This window comes from Leguminivora glycinivorella, chromosome 8, assembly GCF_023078275.1.
Source record: "Leguminivora glycinivorella isolate SPB_JAAS2020 chromosome 8, LegGlyc_1.1, whole genome shotgun sequence".
Classification (NCBI taxonomy): domain Eukaryota; kingdom Metazoa; phylum Arthropoda; class Insecta; order Lepidoptera; family Tortricidae; genus Leguminivora; species Leguminivora glycinivorella.
In genome coordinates this window covers 637,343-658,073 of record NC_062978.1, presented here as the reverse complement: position 1 = coordinate 658,073, position 20,731 = coordinate 637,343, and the positions used below count along the sequence as shown (strand labels likewise).

Sequence of the window (20,731 nt, the reverse complement as noted above, 5' to 3'; positions counted from 1 at the left end):
TTTCCTTTATATTTACCTCTGTTCTCTTGGATGGCTTAATTAAATACTAACCCCCTTATTCATAAACGTATTCTAAAGTTATCAAGCCGATAAAGTTCGTTTGTCCTTTTCTATCACACCAATACGTCGGAAAGGGACAAACGAACTTTATCGGCTTGATAACTTTAGAGTACGTTTATGAATAAGGGGGTAGGTGTATAGTATTTATTACTCACGAAACACTTAATTAAATGTAGTCGCCATCAGTTATAGTCAGTGCGGTCAAGTTTAGATATTTTTGCGCGCCAAAGCCGGTCAGACTTATTTGATGACTGACTGTACATTCGATATAGAGGACCAATTATTTAAATTCGAGCGCATGATTTCGCCTTTCATTCGAAAGACTGGAAAACTGCGAAATGCTATTTTTAAGAATCGTGGTCGACGTTTAACCGGGTGTCTGGTAACTTAAAAAATTATTTCCTCTGTCAAAATTAATTACTAGGTACAGTAGGTACCATTTGTTTTTGACGATTAAGAATACGATACTTGATACCATAAACGTTACGGAAAATAACATTAATTGTATGGAGAAAGTGAAGAAGATTTTCCGGAGAGCGTTTACCTATCGCATAACGTACCTATTCTTAACGTCTAACACACATGGCAGATGCTCACATCATAGGTCACTAACGTGCCGTGTAGGTAGGTTCAGAGTGTACATAAATGTACCTAACTGATATACATTTTAAATAATACCTACTAACTAATTTGGAAGCGTACATCCCGTCAGCAGCGGTTAGCGGTCATCCTCAGTGACAGGCAGCAAGACTTTGCTTTTTAACCTTTTTTCAATGTTTCACATCAATTACAAACTTGTAAATAAACGACGTAAAGCTACTTGTAAAAAAATAAATTGCTTTGTTAAAATGATGAGGACAAATTGAATTTCTTTACAACACGGTGAAAGATAAACGAGCTAATAATGGGAATGGATCACTCATCTCCGAGGGTGAGAGAAAAAGACTGCGGGAAAAGATTTATGAAGTAAGGATAAGGCAATTCATATAATTTCGACTGATAGAACTAAACTACTACTTACTATTAATGCGCTTTGATAAAACGCTATAACGCGGGTTCACATTTAGGTACGTGCGCGATTGGTCGCGCGAAATCTCCGTCAGTAAAAATTGCGAACAATATTTATGTACCTACACTGAGAGAAATCTGCATTGTGAATTTAACAAGTTCGACAGTTTATCCGTTTGAATCAGCCAAACGTATATTTAAAACAATATGTGTCAGGTTGTTTTTATAAAATCGACTTGTTGATTCAAATATATTGCCGATTCAAATGACAAGTAGCTTGTTGTTTGAACCAAAGAGCACGTAGGCGCTATTTTAACCAAAAAACTTGTTGAACGAACATGAAAACTGGTTGTATTTTCTCTCAGTGTATAAGTAAATTTTCAATGAAGATTCGGTATTCAAGCACTGTTCAAGCATGTTAAATAACACATGAATTTAGTCAGTGTTTGATGAGATAGAATGGAAATTATGTACATATTGAAAGACAAAAATTGTTGTCATGATTCACAAATTCTGTAGATTGCGACTTTAGATCTAGGTACTTGCTTGGCTCACATTTGGGCATTCTGAGAGTTTCAACCGCATTGACGGCAAGATTTTTACGTGAATCTCGTAAGAGGCACAAACAATTTTGACAACTTAAGTAGAGTTCTCGGATTTATACCAGAAACGAAGATCATCCTACTATTACAGGATTTGGGTAATACTGCTGCCAACAAAGTTAAAGCGATCGAATTGCTCGGAAATTTACACAGAGAGTCTTTTACAACTCTAAAGTTATTTTAGTTATCTTTTATTTGTATCAGTTCGTTGTTTTTTCTTCGTCATGTATAATTTTTCTTTTTTTAGATGTACTTTGACAGTTAGAGACTCTATACATCTCTAACATCTCTTATTTTATTAATCATAGTAGCTTTGTATTTTGTATAATTTATTGAAATTAATTTCCATAGAGTAGGTACCTAGTCTGTTAATTTTTTTTTGATGAATACTTTTGCTTATTAAATTGTATCTTGTTTTTTAATGCATGTTAATTATAAGATGTAATGTTTTGAAAAGAAGTGGCCCGCCGAGTTTATTGCCGGTCCCATAGTGGATACCCCCCTCCAACTGAGGGGGGACTGAAATCTTCTCGAGGCTGAGGCGTAGGGTTAGAGCCGGCGTAGCTTTATTTGACGTTCATAAGCGCATTGTATTATGACTACTTGGAAAATAAATATTTCATTTCATTTCATTTCATTCATTTCATTTCAGAGGTGCCATTAGCTGTGCGATGTTATTAACATCGCTGTGTTGGTACCATTATTGATGTTATATGCCACGTCCGAGTGAAGTAATACATAAGTCAATATCCAGTGGAGTGTCGTCGGCAGCGGCAATCAGTGGCTCGTACGTGCAATCTTTTAAAAGTCATAGTTTTTATCGCTTTCACGTAAGGGCCGTTTTTGCTTCAAGTATAACGTAGACAGATTGCTTGGTTTTGCGGATTTAGATCGCTAGCCGAGACGAGTGATACTTGGATCGGTGTAAGGCACGTTCTCTGATGTTCCGTACTCGTATATTAACGACGCCACCTTCAATATTTGACTTTGACATCATTCCTATATATATCCGATCCGATATCGGAGGGACGATGTAAAAGGCAGACGTAAAATGGGAAAGTGTGTGTGTCTGTTTGTCCGTCTTTCACGGTAAAACTGAGCGACAAATTGACGTGATTCTTTAAGTGGAGATAAACTCTGTCAAACAAGTCTGTCAGTAAATAAGGACCAATAAAACTATAGGTATCCTTTCTTTAGCACCTTAAAGAGAAGTATGCATATAGTTTTCTTTGTTCTTTTTTACTGACAGACTTGTTTGACAGAGTATAGTTGAAGGGATGGAGAGTGACGTAGGCTACTTTTTGTCTATAAAATGGGGGGTGGAAGTTTCTATGGGGCATTCTGCAATTTTCTAAGATAACGGGAGCTAGTACGAGCCCCAATGCAAATGATATCGTCTAGTCACACTTCAACGTGCGATATTTATTTCCGAAACTGGTGTTTAAACCCAGATTGACTTTGATGATAAATGGAATACACGACACACTAAGCCATTAAAACTAGTTTAATCTTGCGCCGTACAAAATGCCCTAATGTTATATGTTTAAATATAATCATATCATAAAAATAACATATCTAAAGCAAAAAAATACGCCTAGTTCATATTTGAGGCATAATAGGTCGTCTATTTTAAATAAAAATAGTTTAGTAAGATTTATATTATACAATAATATTTTAAATTGAATTAATAATATTATAAGTCGTCTGATATGATATACGGCTACATAAAAAGGTAAATTCTGTAAAAAATATAATTATTCTACAACATTTTTATACCAAAATAGCAAGAGGTAAGTCGGTGCCTGAATCAGTGAGGAAAATTATAATTTCCAGTAACAATAGCGGCAAATCTACGTTCCAAAATATCCAAAGACCTTTTTTTGCCAAGATCTACGGCGCATACAATCATCCAGCATCAACTAAAACACGGAACCGTCTCCTGTTTAAATAAATCTGGCCGTCGAAGAATAACTGCCAAAGAGAAAACAGGATTTTGAGGAGCATCATCAGGAAAAATCGTCATGCAAGAGCAGGAGAACTTACCTAACCATGGCATGACGCGATCAAAATAAACATTTCAGTCGATACCTGAAAGACAGTAATGAAAATAATGGGCTTCGGTTTTCACACCGCTAAACAGAAACCATTACTTACTCAAAAGCAGAAAACTAACAGGTTGAAATTTGTACAAAAGTACAGAAACTGGACTGCCGATCAGTGGCGAAAAATAATATGGAGCGACAAATCCAAATTTGAGGTCATAGTTGGCGATGAACGAAGTAAAGTCATTCAAGAAAAAGGAGATGCATTTCACAAAGACTGTCTTGAACGCAAGGTGTAGTTTCCAGCATCTTTAAATGATTTGGGGCTGTATGTCGGCACAGGGTGTGGGATGTCTGCAATTTATAGATGGAACCGTCAATGCAGAGAAATACAAAAGCATCTTGGAATAGAGTTCACTACCGTCTATAAGAAAGTTCAAGTATATAAATGGATTTACTTTTCAACAAGATGGTGCCTTATGTCATACTGGCAAGACAACGATGGAGTGGCTGAAACAAAAACAAATTCCTACCATATCATGGCCATCCAGCAGTCCAGACTTGTCTCCCATAAAAACTTTGTAGTGGTAAATGAAGAAAAAGTTGCGAAAAGATCCTTCTAAATCCAAAGCTGATTTTAAGGAGAAACTTGTGGGTGTCTGGAATGGAATAACCCCTGAGGAGTATAGACAGTTGGTAGATACAATGCCGCTCAGAATTAAGGCCGTTTTAGATGCAAAAGGTGACGCCACCAAGTGGTAGTTGTTCTTTTCTGCATCGGCTACGCTGAAGACGAACATTTTTGCGAGTGTTACATTTGGTGAAATTATGTTTTTTTGTTTACTAGTGAGGAAAATTGTTAATTTATGTTTTGAATAAATAAAATATGCATTATAAGCTCTCTTGTTTTTATGTTACATGTTCTACTAATCATCTAATTCATCCTGAATTTTGAGGTCGAAGTTAGGACATAATATTTTTTTCATACTAGACGATATCATTTGCATTGGGGCTCGTACCTATATAGAAGATTATCGATCCTATATACATCCTGTAGGCCTAGCACATAATTACCGCGAGATTATGTCGCCGCGTATAAGCGCTTCTAACTGTATTAATGACATAAGGACGGGTAGTCTATCTCGCGGTGGCATACTCTCGCGGCAATCATGTGCTAACCCTGTTGATATCGGATAGGATAAAGTGAAAACGCTGTGAATGAATTTGCCAATATGGAAGAGCGATAGAGACAACGATATTATCGTAAGCTCTTGTCCATTTGACTAGGTACAGCGAACCAATTGGAACCCTAGGCCACTGTAGAACTATGTCATAGTGACGTTATAAATCAGATTGTAAGAAATTTCTTACTGATTGTCATTTCGACATGGTTGTAAAGTGGCCTAGGGTTTCAATTGGTTGACTGTACATACCCAGGTCTGAACTTGCTAGCGATGGGAATAGAGATCCCCGCATCAGCGACAAAGCGACGGGATTACACCGATTGCCTTTTAGTTTATACTTTATACCACTTCAACGAATTTGTTTTAAAGCGAACTACTTTTATTTGTATTTTGTGCTTTAAATAACAAACGTAGATAGCGGCCTGTTTTTACATAAACCAATATGAAATCGTCTTGTTTTATGAAGTTTCATTCATTACAAAATATACATTTACTTATTCCCATAAACTGCATTAAAGGGTCGAAAGCAAACGGAATTATGGTATTACAAAATATATGAATTATACTTAGTAGGTATGTTCGGAGACAAAAACGTTTGAAAACTGTTGCTCTTGTTATTTGAATCAACCAACATTGTTAAATAATAATCTTAACAATATTTTTAAACGTTTTCCATCGATGTTCTCACCTAACATTTCCGTGTTTTCCTCAAAACAATGGGCCGTTGTTAGAAATACCCGTCAAGAAGTTTGATCACTCACGTCGCGGCGAGTTTGCCGCGAGTTTTCGGACAGGCGCGTGAATATTCATATCCTGCCGCAGCGAATAGGAAGTTAATGAAATTCATAAAAATTCGGGAAGCTAACGTCGGCAGGTCGACTGTATTATGCATATTTTATAGATTTTCAGCCTACTATAACTTGGATATTTTTAATTCAAGAGCATAGAGGAATAAGTAAGGGATGAGTTGTAACTCTATTCTATACTTACATCAGTAAATGCGAGTTATTTGTATAGGCATAGTTAAGTGACATCTAGCGACAATCACGCGTCAACTAGCGTGAATTATCAGTACCACTACTCGATACTAGGTGGCAACAGTGTCTCGTCTGCCCGAAATTTAATATTAGAACAGTTTACAACTTATATTACAAGCAGAAGGAATTGAAAACAGAATAACGATTAAAACTATTGTAATATTAGCTAAAAATTGGTTAGCATTAGACTCTTCGTTCGTCGCGACATCTATTGTGTTGTACCTTTCTAAGTAGCTGTACTGATAATTTACGCTAGTTGACAAAAAAAAAAAAAAAGTTGCGTGATTTTAGTTCGCGTGATTGACGCGTGATTGTCGCTAGATGTCACTTAACTATGCCTATACAAATAAGTCGCATTTTACTGATTTTTTACTTACAACTCTTCCCTTACTTATTCCTCTATGTTCAAAAGTGATAAACGAGCTCCATCACTGCATCGCCACTTTTCATCAGTGGACTATTTCACGACAGTGACATTCACACTTGACACTAACAATTCTGAACTATTTCTGGGTTGATAAGTAACATTGTTACTTAGCGTCAATATTTCCTTGTTGACCAGGCAATGAGTGGCGAAGTGTCACCACACCTCGGACACTAGCGATCAAATATATGAAAGAGGCGCGTTCCTATCTCACATTCTAAGCTCGTGTAGGTGAACGCGTACTATGCTTCTATGAGTGAAATATGACAGGTCGACTGTTCGCGTTTTTGACAGGCGGTAACTGAGAGGGGGTGGGCGGCACTTTCAGCGCGGAGAGGGAGTGGCCATACTGTACGATAGGTGTCACTGTTGGGCCACAATTGTCACTGATGTGAATTATGCCACTGACCATCTCGTAGGCACACTTGTATCTTTTTATTCGACAATGATCAGCTTCTCCAGATTATCTTACCTACTTAATAAAATACCATTTGCGTTTTTAAATACTTTGTAGATAGAAAACTTAACTATAATGTTCCTTTGAAAACTCATTCTGGCGGTTAGCTTGCGGGCAAATTAAGTTGTAATATAATAGAGTGCTAGTCTAAAGGAACAAAGATAAAGGGACTCCAGGAAAGGGTTTACACAGTCTTCGCTCTTCTTGCAATCAGTTTATAACTCGAAGGTTGAAACATCGTTCCAGGGTTATACATTTCATTTCAGAGGAAAATAACAAATGAACTCTTACTAATTCTGTTTTAGGATTAGGATTCTGTTTGAAAGTGGTTTTGATACGGATTTAAATTAAGTAAGGCCATTTATTTGTCCACCCCCACAGGCCACAGTTATCCACCCCACTTTTTTTGTAACATGGGTATTTTTTACGCGATTCATACTCAGAATCTTTCGATTCTGATAGGAGAAAAAAAATGTCTCAAGATTTCCATACATTTTTTCGAACCTTCCATTCCGTTACCGCCATACAAAATGTATGAAAAAATGGTAACGGAATGGGAAAAAACCTTAGGACACTTTTTTCTCCTATTAGGATTGAAAGAGCTCGCGATTCTGAGTGGAAAACACATAAAAATTTCCAAATCCAAAAAAAAAGTGGGGTAGAAATCTTTGAAAAAAATGGCCCAATTGTTGCGTCAGTATCTCTACGCGAAATAGATCAGGCATTTTTTTTTCTTTGTATTAATGCCATAAGGACAGGACAGGTCAGGTCTGGGACCCAGTCTTTCTTACAGCAAGATCTCGCGCCAATCATGTGCTAGCTTTTCAGGACTCACGCACACCAATATGTATTTTCTTATGAATTATCTCTTCTTATGTGTAAGATGCCTAGTATTGCCACAGAATACATATTAGTACAAGTGTATATTTAGGTACTTATATTCAGACCAAGTATGCAACGATTTCGATAGCCCTGCAAGGGTAAACGTCATAATTTCATCGAAATTTTGTCGTTTTATATAAAATTTGCACCGGCGACTTTCAAAATCGCGAAGTTGATAGCGGTTCTATTACTAATTGATATAACGGCGACCTTTTTTTGGACCGATTTGGACTTTTTTTAATCCGATTTTCGTTGTAAGCTGAGTAAAAAAAAGTCTACAAAATAAACGAAAACCACATTCGTTTGTTTAAACAGAACTTGTCTCCTCTGAGCTGTAGTAAATAAAAGAAACGTATTTGTGAGAAGCGCACCCACTTATTTGTTACTGCAAGTGCAACATGACACGTGAATCCTTGAAGAAAACCCGGAGCAAAAGAGAACATTTTTATTTTTATTTGAAATAGATTCACTGTTACTGGACGTTTTCCTCGAGTTATAGAGAACAGATTATTATCAAGTATTTCTCTACTTTATTGTATTTTTCTAAGGGGGCAAAGTTGTTGTTTAACCGTACGTGCCAGTATTGATACCCGAGCAAGGGAAAGATTCCAATATTGAACCTTGGAATTTTGAGCGTTGCGAGGGTTTCAAAGCACGAAGGTTAAACAAACTTTGACACCGAGTGAAACAGAAATTTTTTCAACACACTAACACGAACAAAATACTGAGAAAAAACATCAAATTAAATCAAATCTATCAATCAATAGTTTTGATTCAAAATCATCATTTATAAAAAAAATATCAGCCAGCTTGATTTTAACTTGATATCTTGAGCTGCTCAAGATATCAAGTTAAAATTTGTATGAAATTACTTTGCAATCTTGTGGATAAAATGCAATTTTGCTATATGTTTTCGAATAGCAAAGTAAGCCTTTACCAGTTGGTGTGGTGAAAAATTGATAACAGCGATTAGCTCTTTTATTAAAGACTTCACAATGTTAAAAGCAAAAGATAATCCCTGGAAGTAATGTGTAAGAAATATACAATGTATTATATCGAACTATAGAAATAAAATTATGTTGTAAAACATTAAATATCTTAGATTCCTTTTTGAGAAACTGGCCAGTTGTCGCTCAAAACTTATAAGAATGGAAGAAGGGGGGCTTTGCCTAGCAGTGGGACACAATATAGGCTCATAATAAAATAAAAATAATAGTAACACTACCACTACTATAAGTATACCAATTGAAAACTTGAATAGACTCCACACACCAAAGAAAAACCGATGGTCTATTGCATGGTGATGTAGCCGGGAAGCAAACCCGGATCTTTAGCTTACGCGGCTAACGTGCTCACCGCTACACCACCACGACCATAGGCATTATTTATTTATTTATTTAAACTGTATTGCACAAATTTACAAAAAAAAAACCCGGCCAAGAGCGTGTCGGGCCACGCTCAGTGTAGGGTTCCGTAGTTTTCCGTATTTTTCTCAAAAACTAATGAACCTATCAAGTTCAAAACAATTTTCCTAGAACGTTTTTATAAAGTTGTACTATTGTGATTTTTTTCATATTTTTTGAACATAGGGTTCAAAAGTAAAAACGGGGGGGACGCACTTTTTTTTCCTTTAGAAACGATTATTTCCAAAACTATTAATATTATCAAAAAACAATCTTAGTAAACCATTCTTCATTTTTAAATAACTATCCAACAATATATCACACGTTGGGGTTGGAATGCAAAAAAAAAAATCAGCCCCCACTTTACATGTAAGGGGGGGGGGGTACCCTAATAAAACATTTTTTTTAATTTTTTTATTTTTGCACTTTGTTGGCGTGATTGATATACATATTGGTACCAAATTTCAGCTTTCTAGTGCCTACGGTTACTGAGATTATCCGCGGACGGACGGACGGACAGACAGACATGGCGAAACTATAAGGGTTCCTAGTTGACTACGGAACCCTAAAAAAGAGTACAAATGGCGGACTTAACGCCTTGAGGCATTCTCTACCAGTCAACCATTGGGCTAAACAGAAACCTTAGTTTGGTGCAGGATTAGGTATTAGGGATATTGGAGTTGTATCCATCCATACTAATATTATAAATGGGAAAGTGTGTGTCTGTTTGTTTGTCCGTGTTTCACGGCAAAACTGAGCGACGAATTGACGTGATTCTTTAGTTGGAGATAGTTGAAGGGATGGAGAGTGACATAGGGTATTTTTGTCTCTTTCTAACGCGAGCGAAGCCACGGGCAAAAGCTAGTTTTAAATATTCTAATAGAACGTCTATGAGTATGTATAAACCACTTATTATAGTAATATTTTTATGGAAAATAGCCCGAAGTTTTCATAGCATTCAAATTCAAAAAAAATTCAAAAAATTCAAAATTCTTTATTGTGATTTTAACATACATTATTTAATACATGGGATGGGGCCGCCCAGTAAGCAAAATTGCTTGTGTCGGGAGACACCGCTCTTCCTAAGGTTGAAGTTTCAGAGGTATGTAAGTAATTAATATGTTAAACATAATTATGTATCTATCTAAACATAAGCATGCAAGCGTGTGAGCGTGCGTGCATACGCGCTCGCGTTTATGAGCGTGTATGTGTGTGTGTGTGTGTGTGTGTGTGTGTGTGTGTGTGTGTGTGTGTGTGTGTGTGTGTGTGTGTGTGTGTGTGTGTGTAGCATACCTACCTACTGTGTTTGGTTAGCAAACATTATATCCACACAAGTTTGTCGTCTCTCTATTCCATCTATTGAATAATGCAGTAGCAACAGAACCTTTGAATGAACGTGTTATTTGTATAAACATCTGCGAACAGGAGATAATACCATCGACTTCATAAAATTTCGTAAGGACGTGGCATATGGGCACGAAATGGCCGAGTACCCAAATGTATGCGTCTTGTGCGCACAACTGTTCAATCGAGATTAGGGTCTGTTCGTAAAGAAAAGTGTTGTGAAATGTAATAGGAGATGACATGTAATAGGTACCTATACCTAGATATTTTTCTAGCACGAACGAAGTGACACTAGTGACTTCCTTCCGATATTTAGTTCATCGATAACTTACATTATAATATGTCATTAATTATTATAATTATATCATTAATTATTGCCGTGGTACTGGATCTTGAGTAATTTAATATGCTCTGCTTACCCCGTTTAGGGAATATAGCGTATTTAAATAAATAAATAAATATTATAGGACATTCTTACACAGATTGACTGAGTCGCACGGTAAGCTCAAGAAGGCTTGTGTTGTGGGTACTCAGACAACAATATATAATTATAATATACAAATGCATAAACAACGTGTTTCCGGTATCACTCAAAACCTCAGACACCCCAACAGATTTTTATTTTTTTAAACTCATCTAGAGTATTCATCTTTTAATCTGATGGTTACTATTTTTTTTAAATTGAATTTTTAGATTTCTGTACAGCTCTACTTGACTTTTAGCTCTACACTCAATAAAATAATTGCTAACTACCATCATAAACCATGAAACTATTTATTTGTGTACGTTACTGCAACGACATAAGGTTTACCAATAGGCAGCTAAGATGTCATTGTAAAACACTTTAAAGCTTTGTCACAGTATACTTCAAATTGGACAGGTAATCGCAGTAAGCAAATTTAAACCCAATATTCAGAATGACAAGGTTGTAATTAGGTACGAGTTCAATTTGTTATGACTTATGATAAACATTAAGATTAAACTGACAAACAACGTCAAACTCGTAGCGGAAAAAATAATCGTCCAAGTAACCAGTCAGTATTAATACCCCTAAATACTGAAAAAGGTAAACAACCTCTAGCAATGCGATATACACAATGTTGTATTACGAACACAATGGAATAGGCACGTAAAAAATAACTAATCATACTAATTTAAATAAAAATATTACCCCCATCAAGATATAGCTCAATCGATTCTACTCTCGATTCTGAACAAACTGTTTTCAGTTTTTTAGTGTTAAGTGAAACACGGTGTATATACTAAATTAACGACCATTTTTAGGGTTCCGTAGTCAACAAGGAACCCTTATAGTTTCGCCATGTCTGTCCGTCCGTCCGTCCGTCCGTCCGTCCGTCCGTCCGTCCGCGGATAATCTCAGTAACTGTTAGCACTAGAAAGCTGAAATTTGGTACCAATATGTATATCAATCACGCCAACAAAGTGCAAAAATAAAAAATGGAAAAAAATGTTTTATTAGGGTACCCCCCCTACATGTAAAGTGGGGGCTGATATTTTTTTTCATTCCAACCCCAACGTGTGATATATTGTTGGATAGGTATTAAAAAATGAATAAGGGTTTACTAAGATCGTTTTTTGATAATATTAACATTTTTGGAAATAATCGCTCCTAAAGGAAAAAAAAGTGCGTCCCCCCCCCCCCTCTAACTTTTGAACCATATGTTTAAAAAATATGAAAAAAATCACAAAAGTAGAACTTTATAAATACTTTCTAGGAAAATTGTTTTGAACTTGATAGGTTCAGTAGTTTTTGAGAAAAATACGGAAAACTACGGAACTCTACACTGAGCGTGGCCCGACACGCTCTTGGCCGGTTTTTCGATTGACTGTCTGTTGTGCTCGTGGCAGATTTTAGTTAAAAACTGAGAGGCTGTTTCAATTTAAAAAGCAATTCATAAAATAAGTCCATTTTTCTGTTGCGCATTGAGACGGAAACTTGGAAGTTTCAGCCTGGAAAATGAATGGAATTAAATATTTTACTAGGTAGGGGAGACCGGGGCTAGTTGACTATAGGGCTAGGTTGACTAACTATTAAAAAATTGAGCCAAAAATCAAACGAGCCAACCAGTGATACGATATGAGGTACGAGAGGCTCACCGGTGACTGACTTTCGTATCTCACTGGTGGCTCAAGTTTGATTTTTGGCTCAATTATTTATAGTCAACCTACCCCTATAGTCAACTAGCCACGGTCTCCCCTACAGTCAAGGTATTCTATATAAATGCGGACAACGTGCCACAAACATGTATCCACTATCTTAACGTATAAGCAATAAACTCGTGTCTACAGATTTCTGCACTTTGTTAATCTTATTTTATCTTATCTTTAAACGAGCAATTCTTATACTATATTTATTTACATATACCGGCGATCTCGGAGATCGCTCTAACGATTTCGCTGAAATTTGTTATGTGAGGATTTTCGGGGGCGAAAACTCGATCTAGCTTAATCTTCAGGGGATTGTTGGGTCTGCCCTGGCGCCGCAGCCCGTCGGGAATGTTCGCCGAGTGGAGCACGGATGGCTTCCACGCAGTGTTGCGTAAGAGGGTGGCGTCATTGTGGCAGCGCGTAAGGGACAGCACCAACACTCTCTTCAGGGTGGTCGCAGAAAGGGTTGATAGCCCTCTTACGCCGTGGCTTGCGTGGGCGACGGTCGCGCGACGGTCGCGCGACGGCGATGCGACGCATACGAAATCAAACCTTATCAATATGGAAGTATGAGACGCGACGGCGACGGTCGCGCGACGGTCGCGCGACCGTCGCCCACGCAAGACACGGAGTTATTACTCATTGGATGTCAATGCATGTTAGATCCAATGAGCATTATGTTTACTAATAACACTAGGTTACCGCGATAGTTACTCATGAAATAAAACTATGGAAACGGATTATATCGCAAAAAAAATGGAATGCTGTAAAGTGTTCGAAACGTCGGGATGAATTGTAAATTCATTATACGCGATATAATCCGTTTCCATAATTTCATTTCATGTTTTATTTTTAATTTGTATTTTAATTGTTTTGATCCACTAATATTTTGTTTAAATTAATTTAGGTCCCAAAAAACGCGAACTTTCGAGTCATCGAAGCTCCTTCTCCCAGGTACTGTTGTATAATACCTTGACTATACACTACAATAGGTCCTTTACCTATAAACAATAAATTTAATGTTCAATTGCGTCAACAACAACAGGACCCCGAAGATATTTATGGACCGTTATAATTTATCCCGACTGGTGACGGGTTAAGAATTTCACTCTTTTCCTCCCGTGGGTGTCGTAAACGTCGACTGAGGGATAAGGGTTAAATTGTGGGCGATGAGCTAGTAACCTTACAATACAATATCATAATTTCGTTTTCTTTTAACCTCTTTATTGCAAAATGGCCAATTTTATTTTCAAAGTTGTATATTTGTATAGGGGCCCCACTGAAGTTTCTTGCCTGTAATTTTTTGTAACATGGGTATCACGTAACGAGGCATTTTTTTTTTTCGCGATTCATACTCAGAATCGCGAGGTCTTTCGATCGAGGTAGGAGAAAAAAAATTCCCAAGATTTCCATAATTTTTTCAAACCTTCCATTCCGTTGCCGCCATACAAAATGTATGAAAAAATGGTAAAGGATTGGAAAAAAATCTTAGGACACTTTTTTCTCCTATTAGGATTGAAAGAGTTCGCGATTCTGAGTGCAAACCACATAAAATTTCCAAATGCAAAAAGATTGTGGGTTGGACAATTTTGAAAAACAAATGGCCTAAATATGTATTTAGCGTAGCTTGATTTTTAAGTGTAATGTAAGGGAGCCTCGTCTGCCAACAAAAAAACCACAATGTGGTTTGGCAGAAGATATGTTAATAGTCTTAAGCTTTACGTTCCGAATACCTAAACGTTTTCGCACACTAAATGTACCTACTGCCATTGCACACAGGCGGCGTGGGAGTTTTAGAACAATCGTTCTCCCGAGGGAGTTATGAAATTTCTAGTACCGTACTTGACTTTTTTATATCTATTTACATATTTCTTACATTGCGAGCGTGTTGAAAAACACTGTGCTTAACTCAGAACGTAAAATCCAAACTGCCAATTGGAGTCTTGGAGTGTTTATCGAGTAGTTTTGTGTTGTTTACATCTCAGGTGACACTTTGCTGGGACGTCAGTCTTCCCTCCCTAGGGCCAAACCGTTATTATTATTAATTTATTAACTGACTGCGCTTCTGTATGTTTTCGAAGCTTTTCCCTCGTGTTTTTTCGAATAAGTTTTGATTCTCGTTAAAGTTTTCGCGGCTGAGGTAATAAACGTTTATTTGAAGTTTAATAGTTCTGAACTATGATTTGGTGGAAGTTTTATTGAACTCTAGAGACTTTTGGATATTTGTAGGAGGCGAGGAGGGAAATTAAAGTTTGTATGATAGCAATGTTTTTTCGAAAGGTAATTGAAGATTATCAAAGAAGCAGTGTTTTAGTGATATCCTCATATACATTATAGGTACTTTTAATAAACGTGCGACATTCTTAAGAAATATTTTTAAATATCAACAGGTTTTAGCGTGAACCTAATGAAACTCACCTCGTCTTGCCTATGAGACTGACTATGAGTTCTATTATTATAGGCATATTCACGAAAAAACCATTGGATGTAGCCAAAAATGTTGATTATACTAGGTGTGGATTAAATTGTTAATAAAATACACTATTTTGTGAGTCTGCGGGCGTAGCACACTAGTGTGATAAAACTGATAAACCCTATCGCGGCGGTGCCTCCTTATTGCACTTAAAAATAGTGCGAAAAGGACGCACTAACGTGATACGCTTTATCACGCGACTGTGCTTGCTCGGCTAGTAATCAAATACTTACAGCATATAAAATGTTGTGAGTCTGGTGATTAATAAGATATAGCATACAGGGTGAAATAAAAAGGACCAAACATTGCATAGTGAATTTTGAGGTCATAAGTCATAATGAACAATTTTTATTATGAGACCAATGCTGAAATCACAAAAAAAATTGACTGCTTCATACATTTCGGCTGTCATGACGCCGTTCATTTTAATGGAACCGCCAATTTTTTTTGCGTTTTCAGCATTGGTCCCATAATAAAAGTTGTTCATTATGACCTCAAAAGTCACTATGCAAAGTATGAACAGTCCTTTTTATTTCACTCTGTATATAATATAGTGAGTTGTTGTAGTGGCGAGCGGTCGCGGCGGGGGTGCGGCGGGCGGGCGGCGGGGGCGCGACATGACCCGCGCGCGCGCACCCCGCCCCGCGCGCCATGCAACGTCTGCGCTCCACCTTCAAACGCTCCAAGACGCCCACGCCGCAAGACATGAAGACGCAGAGCAGCCTTGAAGTGCCTAAGCAGGTGGGTACCACATTCATGTAGCGGGTTCCCTCTATTTGGCATACCTTTCATTGTCCGAAACGATTTTCGCATAATCGGTTTTCGACGAAGGTTAATTTGGCAGAAAACTTATTTGTCATAATCTAAAATAATACGAATATTACTACCTCATGTAGCTTGTAAGTCGAGTATAAAATCTTGGTTAAAGATGAAATGAATAAAGGCTAGACTGACTGACGAGGCGAAATAGCTACTCTGCGCGCGATGAAACGTCTACGATCCAAGACGCCCACGCCGGCAGACATGATGACGATGCAGTGCCTAAACAGATGTGTACTTCATTCATGTAGCTTGGCTAGAGTCTTGGGTAAAGATGAGACGAGTAAAAACTAGAGTATAAGCGTGAGTGCTCTGCGAACAGATGAGACGAGTAAATGTAAGGCCTGAGTGGACGCTCGGAGCGTTCGGTGGGGCAAGCGAGCGTGCCTATACTCGTACGCTATGCAGCAAACACTCAGGACACTTGCACGCCCCGCCTTGCTGGACAGCCAATATAAGCGTGCACTCAGACGTTACAAATTATTGACATTATCTATAAGCGCGAGACAGAAGCCCCGCGCGCTATGCGATGTTACTTTTTTATGCAATAAGAGGCAAACGACCAAACAGGTCGCCTAATGGTACAAACGATCACTGCTGCGCTGCCCATGGACAATTGAAATACCTGACGAGTTGGAGGAGCGTTTCCAGTACGTAAGCTCTTTTCTTAAAATCTGATCGGAAATACCGTCCTACAGTTTGGCTGTGCGAGACAGGAAGTTTCTGGAGACTTTTAAACGTTCCAAAATTTCAGGCGTTGAAGTGCCTATTGCGCACTACTATACCTACTTATAAGAGTCTAGACAGCGCTCCGATCCACAAAACTGCGAGATAACACGCGAAGGGAGCACTTTGTGATATTGTATTCGGCCTGTAAATTGTAAATTGAATTTTTGAGATGTTAGAGGTCGAATCTGAAAACAGGTTAGGTTAGTAAGAATGCCAGATATGAATTTTCAGTTCAAAATTTTAACAGCTGTGATTGCTACCTTATGTTATCTTAGATTCTATCTAATTACTTCTTACTAATATTGAAACAAGACGTGGCGCCATAACTTATAATAATAAAATAAAATATTCTTTATTGCAACTATAAATAATAATAATTAAAAAGCAAAATACGATAAATACGGCCAATTAGTGGCCATATTTTCAATTCCTAATATGGTTTACATCATTCAAACTTAAGATACTTATACCAAAGAATGCTTAAAATATTAGCAAATAAATACTACGAATAATAACGACAAAAATATGCTTTGTATTATGCAAAAAGATCGCCTTATTAAGTGAAAAACATCAACCCTATATACTGTGTTGGCACCTGACTTATTAAATTTTTACGCCAAGAATCTAATTAAGTAGGCATGAGAAGTGTACCCCGGCCCAATACAATGACCCAGTTTCGCGATATTGAGTGGCTGTCGCGTCTGCTACACCTGTGCTGCTTCCTGTACATATGGTTATACTGATCACGGGAATATTTTATGCTCATCGGCTGACTTTTATAAACGTAAAAGTTTTTGGGGAAAAATAGGGTGATTGACAAAATTAAATATCCACAAGTATGTTATCGATATAATAAGAAAATAGCTACCGTGAAATACAAGACTACTCCATATACTTTTTGATAAATGTAATATCCAGACATCGGATTTCGTGGGGCGAAACTTCTTGACAGCTAGGGACTTCCTATATCGATAAACTCATTTATCGATACTAGTTCTATATACTAGTGACCGCCCCCAACATTGTGTGTGTTTTTTGTAACTATTGTTCTGAAGACCAGTATGAAATTCATACATAGCGTCTAAAATAAATAGCGTCGAAATAAATTGCGACGAGTAAACTTTTAAAAACGTTTTCAAAAAAGAAGAAGAAAATTGAGTTCTTATTTTATTATATAATTTTTTTTTTATACTACGTCGGTGACAACCAAGCATACGGTCCGATGCGGTGGAAAGCGGTTACCGTAACCTATGGACGCCTGCAACTCAAACAGTGTCACATGTGCATACTCTTTTAATAAAAAAATATTTTATAAGCAAACCTTTGTGTGATCACTAGTATTTAGAACTAGTATCGATAAATGAGTTTATCGATATAGGAAGTCCCTAGCTGTCAAGAAGTTTCGCTTTCGCCCCACGGAATTCGATGTCTGGCTAATATCCTTTGTTATTGATTTGATTTCTTGAAAATTTTCCGTAATTTACAACAACTATATTTAAGTTATATCTTTTTAGTTAATAATGTATTATAAGTTTTCGATAACAGATTTATCGATGTTTCATTTGTCAAACACTCATTTCTGCCACAAAAACTTCTATGCCTATTTATAGATAAAGCGTCGACTATTTTTTAACCGTTCGGGTCCACTCGTAGTAAGTAGTACTTTTTTTACGACAGACGTAAAACTATGGATATTGGAAGGGCACAAAATATATGATCCCTGCACGAAAATTGCGATGGAAGAACCTTTCATTGATCCAAGGCATACAGAAAATATTCTTATACTTATCAAAAAGAATACCGAATAATTTCTTCAATTGGGAATTTTTTTATAATTTTTCCTAATAACTTACTGGTTCCTCGTACTTTCATAGGTTTATAAATATTAGGGCAGATTTATGTTTTGGTTGCCGATTTCACAATTTTTTCTTTTTGAAAAATTTTGTAGTTTTTTTTAACTCAGAATCATGAGCTCTTCCAATTCCGCAGGAGAACAGAATTCTCCCCCTTCTCCAAGCTCTTTAGACGGTTACTTGTATCTACTACGAGCACGTACGGCTGGTTGCGGTGAAAGACTCGCGCTTCGGTGACCTTTTCAGCGTCCCGTGGCACTAACCGCAGCTTTAGGACAAACCGGAAACCGAGATACCTGAGACAAGCAGCTTAATGTAAACTAGAAACGTCGATTGAAATCATAAATGCTTTAATACCTACGTAAATTTGAATATATTTGACGACCAGTCTGGCTTAGCGCGTAGTGACCTAGTGACCCTACCTGCTAAGCTGCGGCCCTGGGTTCGAATCCCGGTAAAGGCATTTATTTGTGTGATGGAACTGATGAACACAGATATTTTCACCCGAGTCATGGATGTTTTCTTAGTTTGGGACTAGGTTGATTTGTGTAAGGTGTCCCCCAATATTATATACAAACTGCACTAAGTATTTAGCTTCAACGATATCGAGGGTTGATGTCTGTTTAAGTTTAGGTTCTTAGTTTTAGTTTTATTTCTAAGTCAAAAATGTAGTAATGTAAATTATCTCTAAATTGATTCAGAGATTATTTTATTCCCCATACAGGCCCCATACCACAGAACTTAATTTAGATAGAAGAAACAAATTCATATATTTGTATAGCCCCAAATTTTGTACCTTGCTGTAATTTTAAATATGTTTCTTGATTGTTCTTTGCAATTGAATATCACGGACATTTTTTATGTTTTGGTTGCAAAAATTGACGCCCGAAAGCCAAGCTGCGAGTAAAGACGGACAACTCAGTGGATTTCACTGAGTTCATTTGACACCTAAGTAGATACGTTTGCTTGATCTATGGTATATATGACATCTGTGCCCCATACCTTGCTTTTCACTTTAAAGGGACGCTCGCGCCACTTCAATGGACCCTAATGTTTTGTAAAAGTCAAGTCGGGGGAAATGAAAACGACTTAAATAATAGAAAAGAGCAACAACTCAAACGAGAAACAGTATCAAATTGTAGTTGCTAACGAAGAATTAAAAAGTTCGTGGACAAATTATGAGTTCGCGCAAAGAAAGAAGTACTTTAAACCGTCGCTTTGTATCGGTTCAGAAAATTGTTTAACTAGTTTAGACTTTATAAGCCAATTTACAATTTTCCGACGCTTAAGCGACCTTTTCTTGACTTTTAAGCTCTTTTGAGCTTGACTTTTAAGCTCTTTTGAGGTTGACTTTTAAGGGGCTCTTACCATAATTCGTTATGTTACAGTTTTTAAATGGTAAATGTTTTCAACAACGGGGATACTGGTATTTCGACACCGCCTTAATAACCTGGCGTGTCTCTGGTCAAAAGAGTCAATATATAATATTTTCTACATATTGGTATTCTAAAATAAACGTTACATTCAGGGTGAAAGTTGAGAAAACCAACGAAAAGGAAATGGCGTCTTCTGTGAGTTCAGAAGATTCTGATTCGATGCCTGTTTGGTCACTTTTACCTTCGTTTATTTTAAGAACGACCTGTCTGCTCGTTTGCCTCATATCATATCTCAGAAAAAAAAACTAAGTACACAAATGAACAACATGAAAATTATTTGACACATAACACCACAAAAAGGTAGGTGGTAAGGTAGTAGTAGTAGTACACATTTTATTGCACAGAACAAATTTCATGATGTACAGTGAATAATTATAGTGGTTATGTACAAAAGCGAGCTTATCCCTTTAAAGGATCTCTTCCAGCCAACCTTAGAACAACTGAGAGAGGAAAATAGGAAATGGTAGACAAAATGGTAAGGTAAGGTAAGATATATCTTCCCCATTATTTCATTTATCTAACTGAACGCACAGACTGTATAAAGCATGACTAGGTAGGTAGGGTAGGTACACATATATCCATACTAAGCCTGCATACGTGCGGCATATTGGTACGCAGTAGGTAATTCCAACCAAAAGCAGTGGGATACCCCCTTTTGCCAGAATTTCATTTGCCATAATTTTATTTGCCACCCTATTCAACAATCATAATATTGTTTCTCATAACATCTTATGCCATAATCATTGTTTACTACATTAATCAAGTGCTAGAAACTTTGTTTCCCATAAAGTCAGTTTCCATAATGTCAT

At 37.1% G+C, this 20,731-nt stretch overlaps 1 protein-coding gene across 1 annotated transcript in view; it reads left to right on the top strand.

The window, feature by feature from the left end:
• The window catches only part of LOC125228634 (eye-specific diacylglycerol kinase-like), a 116,085-nt gene that overhangs the window by 93,491 nt on the left and 1,863 nt on the right, over positions 1 to 20,731 (top strand). Inside the window, exon 2 of the mRNA XM_048133290.1 lies at positions 15,653 to 15,826. Coding sequence (XP_047989247.1) covers positions 15,737 to 15,826 — 90 coding nt within the window. The 5' untranslated portion in view covers positions 15,653 to 15,736. The remainder of the gene's footprint in view (positions 1 to 15,652; positions 15,827 to 20,731) is intronic.